This window comes from Phalaenopsis equestris, unplaced genomic scaffold, assembly GCF_001263595.1.
Source record: "Phalaenopsis equestris unplaced genomic scaffold, ASM126359v1 Scaffold000658, whole genome shotgun sequence".
Classification (NCBI taxonomy): Eukaryota; Viridiplantae; Streptophyta; class Magnoliopsida; order Asparagales; family Orchidaceae; genus Phalaenopsis; species Phalaenopsis equestris.
The window spans coordinates 15,698-24,301 of record NW_018165098.1 but is presented as its reverse complement, the minus strand read 5'-3'; the positions used below and the strand labels follow the sequence as shown (position 1 = coordinate 24,301).

Sequence of the window (8,604 nt, the reverse complement as noted above, 5' to 3'; positions counted from 1 at the left end):
ATGTGAGTCTTTTCGTGATGAGCTTGCTAGTCGCTTTCTCTGGCTACCACCAAATTAAGATGCATTTGGAAGATGCTGAGAAGACCGCCTTCATTACTGTCGAAGAAGTTTTTTTGTTATAATGTAACGTCATTTGGGCTTAAAAATGCTAAGACAACGTACCAGCATTTAATGGATATATTTTTTGCTAATCAAAAAGAAAAAATATTGAGGTTAGCATGGATGATTTCCTTGCGAAAAGCCGATGGCAAAACACATAAAAATCTAAAAGAAAATTTACAAACTTTAAGAAAATATAATATGAAATTGAACCCTCTGAAATGTTTAGAGCCTCAACCGGCAAGTTTCTGAGTTATATCCAAACTCCATAAGGAATAAAAGCGAACCAAGACAAAATTCAGACACTAATTGACATGTCGGCCCCCAGAAGTACCCGGAAGGTTCAGAAGTGAATCGGTCGAATCGCAGCTCTTAGCAGGTTCATCTCAAAGTCGAAGGACAAACACGTTGCATTCTTTAAAATCCTCAGAAAAGCCGAAAGTTTCAAGTGGGAAGATGAGTGTCAACAAGATTTCCAAAATCTAAAGGACCCTCTAGCTTCACCACCACATCTCCAAAACCCGAATCCAAACGAAGATCTCTCACTATACCTGGGAGTGGGAGCTAAAGCAATCAGCTCGGTGCTGGTTAGAGAAGAATCGGGAAAACAATTCTCGGTCTACTATATTAGTTGCGTTCTCTGGGGAGCAGAAGTCAGGTACCCAATTATGGAGAAATTAACATTTGATTTGATTGTGTCGGCTCGCAGGTTGAGACTCTATTTCCAAACGCATTTCATCCAGGTGATTTCGGATCAACCGCTGAATTCGGTGCTTACCTGGTTAAAACACTCTGGCCTGCCACTCAAATGAACTGTGGAGCTGAGAGAAATTGAAATCACATACGTCCCCAGAACAACTATCAAGTGCAAGCGGTCGCAGACTTCCTAACAGATTTTCAGAGCAGAAAAGCCCAAGTGAAGAAGATTCAACTGATTGGCAACAGTGGATCCTATATGTGGACAACACTTCAAACAAAACTGGAGCAGGTTAAGGGTTGCTTTAAGCAGCCGCTTAAGAGAACACTTGTAACACTCAGTGGTGTTGGAGTTCGAGGTAACGAACAATCAAGCGGAATACGAAGTTTTGATTGTCGGACTGTGTCTAGCTTACAAGGTGGGCGTCCAGTTCCTAGTTGTGAAATCAGACTCACAACAAGTAGTAAATCATATAAACACGGAGTTTTAGGCCAGAGATGAAGTGATGATGAAATACCTTAGCAAAGCCAAGGCCGGGATTTGGATACTTGCGCAGCTCCAGATTGAGCATGTCAGCAGAGAAGAAAACTAGGTAGCTGACTTGCTGTCCAGATGCATCCTACTGGGAAACTGGGTACCGCATATATTCAACTTGTCGGTCATCGAAGAACCAGAGGCGATAGCGTAGGAGGCGGAGACACAAAAAGGTGGGTAGACCCTACATCAAGCACTTGGAAACGGGCACTTGAAAACGGGGAAAATTGCACAGAATATCACAAATCTCGGGAGATTTAAATTCAAGGCAACACAATATTTGCTGATAGAGGGAACACTCTTCCGAAAGTCAAAGACGTCATGGTACCTAAGATGCGTGAAGGAAAGTGAGACGAAAGATAGTATTCGAGAAATTCATACTAGGCAATGCAAGAGTGACTCTGGAGGAAAGACCTTAGCACGCCAAATCCAGCGGCAGGGATAGTTCTAGTTGATGTTACTAAAGAATGCAAAAACATTTTCTAGGAGGTGCGAATTGTGTCAAAAGTATGTTCCATTGCAACACCAATAAGCCCATAAGCTTCAACCAATCAACACCCCTTGGGCTTCCACCGTTTGGGGACTAGACATCTTACAGTCATCAGCGTCGTTTCCTCCTGGTAGCGGTTGGAAGCAAACAGCGAGGGAGCAAAAGCTCGCTTTATATGTTGCAGAAGAAGTTCGAGTGAAGTCAGCCCTACGACAGGAAAAAGTCAAGAGGAGAGTTGTCCGGCATTACAACCGGCATGTCTAGGAGAAAATTTTTCTACCGGAGACCTAGAGCTGAAAAAAGTTGATCCAGCAGCACGAGGACAGGCAATCGGAAAGCTAGGCCAAACATGGAGTGGCCCCTACATCATAGAGCACTATGCAGACAGGGGCGTACAAGCTAAGGACACACGCAAAGAATGAGGTTCCTAAGACCTAGAGTGGGGATGACCTCAAAAAATTATGTCCATAAATTTATCGTCTCTTTTCAAACAACGATCTTAAATGAATGAAAAGTATTTTGTTCTCCCATTTTTTACAATTCTAAATTCTCTATGTTATTCTGTCAAAAGTTCAAAGATTTTTAGGCTACAAAACAATAGGGGAGCTAGAACGTTGTCAACTGCGGCGCCAAGAACGCCCGGCTAAGCATAAAATCAAAGAACGGCAAATCGCGGCACCAAGATCCCCCATCTTTGCTCAAAATTAAAGGCTGCCAACCTCTGCGCCAAGACCACCCAGCTAAGCATAAAATCAAAAAACAATATGTCGTCGCGCCAGAGACACCAGATTGGATCCAACAATGAGGACGATTGGCTCGGTCACCAAGATTGTCCAGTCGAACTACGCTTACTCAAACAACTCCCCAGCATCCAGGTGAGGTCCTCTGCCCAGAGGCGACCAGCTCCGCGGAGGCCAAAGATGAATCATATTGAAGAGCCATGTAGGCACTTACTAACTAACACAAAGAAATAAGCTTCCATAAAACCGGCAATACAAAATGAACTAAATGAAAGAAGCAAGAAAAATTCTTTCCATTTCTTCGATCAAAACGGTGTACAAAATTTATTTTTTAAGTACATGGATGCCCGCCAGTCAAGCATTGTCAGACGGTTCCAATATGTTCAAAAAAAGGAAAAGAAAAGGAAAGGATAAAAAGGAGAAAATGAGGCCTAGGCATTTGCAGGCCCATGATCTCTTCTAGTTTCATCTCCGCCCAGTTGATCTGCCCCGTCGTCTCCATCCTTAGAATCAACAAAAAGGATGGCAAACTTATTTATGTCCACCCACTTGGGCCAACCAGCCCTCATTTTACGAAGCATTCAGTAGCTATGGCCACATGGATCTGCTTGTAAAGCACCAGCACATGACCTCCTTAGTAATCATTTCGACCGCCTTTTTATCCAATTCCTTATTTTGGTTGTCAGAGAGGCAATGGTCTACTCATAGTCGCGTGACTTCACTTCGCATGCCTCGTTCGAGTCTTTTAATTTCTTCCAAGTCGTAAAAGCTCCAGCTCAACTTTTCTTTCTTTCTACGCCGCCGCGGCGACCATTTGGCTAGTTGCTTTCCTCTTTCGCTCTTCACGGATCTGCTTTCCTCTTTTGCTCTTCACGGATAAGAGCCTTCGCCTAGTAGTGAGTAACTGACCAGGCCAAAGCACTGTATCAACTGGAGGTTTAATTCAGGTTGGAGTAGCCCATTCCCACCAGCACGGAGTCCAAGCTCTCAGATCGAATCACCTCCGTAAGGTAAGTGGGAAGTTCAGGTGACTCCCTAGGTGGAAGGTCGGTATACCAATCCCTCTGAGTATCCACCATAACATACCGCCCACCTGAACTCCCATATACATTGCTCTCCCCCACTAGCAGGCCCACCCATCTCGAAGGGGAGCCCCTTTTCTACGACAAACAGAAAGGCAGCACAGGATCTACCCTAGCAGGCTTTTTCCCCTTTCAGTCGGGATTAACCTGCTCTTGGGCTTCAACTTCGGGGCTCTCGTTGTCCCCTGAATCTGACGCAATCAACAAGGGAGACGACTATTGCGCAGTGGCTCTTTAATAGGGATTGAGGGAACAACCAACTCCTCCCTCCTTGGATGGTCCACTCAGAAAAGTCTCTCGCCAAGAATTTGATTCTTGGAAGCCGAGTGATCTGAGCAAAGTCTCCCGGCGCATCCCAGAGGTCCCCGCACCTACTCCAATGAGCCGACAGTTAGAAACAAGAAGAAAGAAGAGTGGGGAAGATGAAAGAAGGTTCCTTACATCGCCATAAGCTCCCAGAGACCTCGATCGTGAAATAGGGTGGCCCCTCCTGGAGGAAAGTTAGCTTGGGCTTCTTTTCAGAGACCTTCGTTGCTGTCGCCTTCGCCCTCTTTCTCTCCCTTATGCAAATTCCTCTAATAAGCTCTCGATCATGTCACTAAAAGTCTCAGACAGTAAGAGCCCATTAACAACCGCCTAATCAAGGAACTAGAACACTGGCAACTCATGTTCCTAGAACATCTTGGCGTAGTTCCGGGCAGACTCCAGTAAGGTCCTCAACTTCTTTACCTCCTTGGTAACAGACCAAATAGAAATCCCCCAGCCTCTCCAATTCAAAGCAACTACAAACTTTGACTGCCAGTTTTTGATCTTGCTCTCGACCCCTATTATCTGGAGTCTAGAGTTGGATGAGAAAACGGTATATCCGTCGCAATCCACCTTGAACCAAAGAAAATGAGAGAAGAATTTGATAGACCACGATATCTCCGCCCACCGGAGAAAGATGACGAGGTCATGATTATGGCTATGGAACTCGGTGTCACATGTCCAGGGATGACACCATAGCTGTTAAAAAGAGACCTAAGCTCACTACAGAACGACAACCTCAATTTACATCTAAATTGATCCATCTATACGACCAGACTCTCTCCAAAACTGCCCGCAGATCTTTCAGTTCTCGCAGTTGGTCAAATAGTTACATCCGGCCCATAAACAAATGATTTTTAAAGAGCTTCTATTTCCCTCTCAGAGACAACTTACAGTACTCCAGATGAGTTCATGCTAAAGAGTTTCAACGAATATTTGGGAGGCATGAGCAGCCGGAGAAATGAAAGGAGGAGAGATCCTTAGAAAAGAAAGAAAGTGAAATTATAAACTAACTGACCAACTAGCATAACTTAAAGAATACAACAAAAGTCAAAACGACATAAGAGCGGTAGGGTACTTTTGCCACATCGAAACACAAAGAAAGATTCATATCAAACACACATTATGATAAACCAAAAATTAGCACGCATGCATGCACGCGCACACACACACACATACATATAGACATATATATATATATATATCCTAAAACAAATATTTACATTTTTCTTTACCTGGTTTCAATCATTTAGCCGGAAAGAAAGAATTTTACAAAACTGTCGGTAGTGGCCTCAGCTAAGACATCCCAGCTCGGACAACCGTTTATACAATATTTATTCTTCTATCCTAACTTTTTCCGCTCTATTCATTTCATAATACAGCCGAGAGATCAAAAGCTCCTCCCTGACGACTGACAACTCAGTCTAGAGTGATATCAGCTAGTCCTGAAGAACAATTTCACGAGCCTAGACCGAGGCTAATTCTTCTCCCTCCAAATTCTCTATTTGCGCATCCCGAAGTTGAAGGCGATCAACTTCTCGAACTGGTAGAACCTCAGCCTCGCGAAGACAGAGCTCAGTCAAGCCAAAAGGCTCTGACACGTTAGTCAATCCCAACGAATCAACTGTCGAACATGTCAAATCTGCCCCGAGCGATCCTCCAGAACGACCAGAGTCTTCGACGGACCCCAAGTCCACTGCAACACTAGCTTGAGCAGCGTCAAGTTCAGCATCAGCAGGTGACTAAGTCTTCGTCCCTTCGCCCAAAGAAGGCATCTTGTTCATGTCTAAAGGAATGAAGGAGCAAGCTCCTTCCCCAGTCTCCTGCTCCACTGACGAAAGTAGGGCAACCGAGCTGGAAGCATCCATCGCAAAACGGTCGAGGACAACCACTTGGTCGTTTATGTCTGGTGCCTCTAGCGGTATCAACGCAAAGACAAACCCTTAATCTTGTCCCTCAGCTAGCATGGGAGAAATCGATGGGGGAGCCGACTATTTCACTTGCTCATCATCCAGGTGGATTTTCCCATCGTGCAATGCTTTTTCATGGGAAAACTACTCTCTAACACCGAAGACCCCTCTACAGGGCAGTCATTGAATGACTCTGAAGGCCCCACTCCGTCTACCGGTTCGAAAATTTTTACCTCTGATGCTAGAGGTTTGTCGGGTCGTTCCCCCTTAAAAGGAGTTTTAGCCCCCTTTTTCATTACTTGAAACATCATCGGTCGAGTGTCCTCACTGAACTTAACTAATTTGGGGAGTTGCCCGCCCTCAATAATCAAAGCAATAGAGGAGGAATACAAGAGAATAGTCTAAGGAAACGTGTGAAAGATGAGACCCTCCTCTCACTTTATTTTATAGGGGTCCTAGCATGGAAATCCTGGGATAGTCAATTATTGTGCATTTAATAGCCATGAATACAATTAACATATTTTGAAAAGCAAATTTCCTAGTCCTTATTGCAGCTGTCATTGTCAAGGAGCAAAAGAATCAAGAACTTAAATATGTACATCAAAATTATGTCAGCATGAATCTTAAAGAGAACTGACGACCAACATATGAGACGACCGACAGATGAGATGATATGGCACTATGTGGGCCACCAAAGACCACCCAAAAACTCATGTCTAGTCGGCCAACATCTGCAAGCCCAGAGGAAGATAATCCCAAGACGGACATAATTCGATAACCCTCCTAAAGTTTACCAGTACAAAATTCATGCAAACAAAAAAAATTACAATTCTCCAACCAGATCAGGCTATAGGTTATTCCCTCGAGACTCTAGCGTATGGTCGCTCGGTCCACAAAAGTCAGGCAAGAATCGTCAAGGACTTCTGGATCTACTAGCCGGAAGCCATGGTAGATTGTCGGCCCCGTCCGACCGGAAGTTGAGTAGAAATTCATTTCAGACTCCCGGCTCCATCCGGTCAAAAGTCATCAGGTTGGGTGCCATTTCAAGCTATCGGCCTCATCAGGTCGGGTGTCATTTCAGATTTCCCACCTTATATTTATGTGTTGACCAAAATATCCTCACCATGCCTATTTACTCTAGGGGTGCAGAATGTAATTGCATACCACCCACCCCATTCCTATAAATAGGGGATTTATTTCATTAATAAAGGTTACGCAATTTTACTGTTCATTACTAAACTATGTTATATTCGTTTTTGACATGCTCTATTCCTTAGGAATGTCTCCCGAATGGATTTGGATTCAACACACATCTACACAAATATGGGACAAATAAAATATAGAACAGAGCAAATAGAAAATAGCAAGCAAGATGTGACAGTTGCCCTAGACATTCCATAAATGATTGCAGTGCTGAAGTTAGGAAACACAATGGCATATAAGTTCTAGGAAAAACCCAAACATGTTCCAAGATCCTATAAATAAATGCTAGGTCCAGCGTGGCATGGAAGAAGGCAGTTGATATAACTTCCTTCAAATCCCGGATGGTAGTAGATTCTTCACAAGCATATGATGCATTGCACCACTATATTTTTCTTCTTTTTTCATGGTTAGTTAAAGTTGCAACTCCACTTCATGATGCATACAATCGCCCTTCTCCTACAAGTCTACTTGCTCTTGGTCCCTGAGAACAGTTAGGTTTCCACTAATCCATTTTAAAAAGATATCGAGTGGTCAAGAAAACCATATTTTGTATGTATAAATGCACGTCATAAAATAAAATATTTCACACAACCTAATTGCTCTCATAAACCCTCAAACTTCTATCTACTGAACATGAAAATAACATATAGTAGGGATATCAAGAATTTTTACCTAAGAAAACCGGTACCACAGAAATCTTCTTGTAAGTACAGCGGCCGTCTTCCCCCCACATAAATCAGAAAGAACTTCTGCAAGTAGCTTATGTCTCCCTTCGGCCGCTGCCCAAAACGCCCAAAAATTCAAGGAACCATCAAAAACCAAGGAGAAAAATTAAAATAAACCCTAAAGAGAAGCACAAGAAAACATGTGGAATAACTCACCTGAACAGATTGCTGGTAGAGATCGAACTTAGACAAAGCGCCCACTGACGTCTCGTTTTCTACCACATCCGCACCTCCACCTCCGTTGCTATCTTCCCCTTCGGCCTCTCCATCTGCTCCATCGCCGCGTTCTTGTTGGTCCCCAGAAAGATCATAAGCAGAAGAAGGCAAGACATCAGAGCCGTCTCCACGAGGAACGCCACGTTGCCTTTGGAAGGCCTTCGACTTCTTTCCGCTCTTTCCCATTTGCACTCTTCACTCCTCTAACCGCTATAACTCCCCGGCAGCTCCTGCTATCGTTCTTCGTCTTGAGCTGTTCCGCAAGACCGCCAGAGCCAGATTTAACTAACCGGTTTCGAGGGTTATTATTGGCAAAATTTAAAAAATAGTATTTTTGGTAAATTTATTATTTTAAATAAACTTTAAAAAATAAAATATTTCAAACTCTGGTTAAAAGGTGATGTGGTTAGGACTGTCAAAAAAGCTCGTTGTTCATGAACAGTTCGTGTTCGGTTCGTGAAGAAGATCATGTTCGGTTCGTTCGATAAACAAATGAGACGAACACGAACAAAATTTTTTGTTCGGATTGTTAAACAAACCAAACACGACTAATGTCCCGTTCGTTCATATTCGATTCATTTTTGTTCGAAATATAAATAATA

General features: G+C 43.4%; 1 protein-coding gene across 1 annotated transcript in view; it reads right to left on the bottom strand.

Moving 5' to 3' along the window:
- The window catches only part of LOC110030116, a gene marked incomplete in the record, with an annotated part of 71,749 nt that extends 63,486 nt beyond the window's left edge, over positions 1-8,263 (bottom strand). Inside the window, 2 exon segments of the mRNA XM_020732695.1 lie at positions 7,734-7,840; positions 7,943-8,263. Coding sequence (XP_020588354.1) covers positions 7,734-7,840; positions 7,943-8,188 — 353 coding nt within the window.
- Positions 8,264-8,604: the final 341 nt, after the last annotated feature.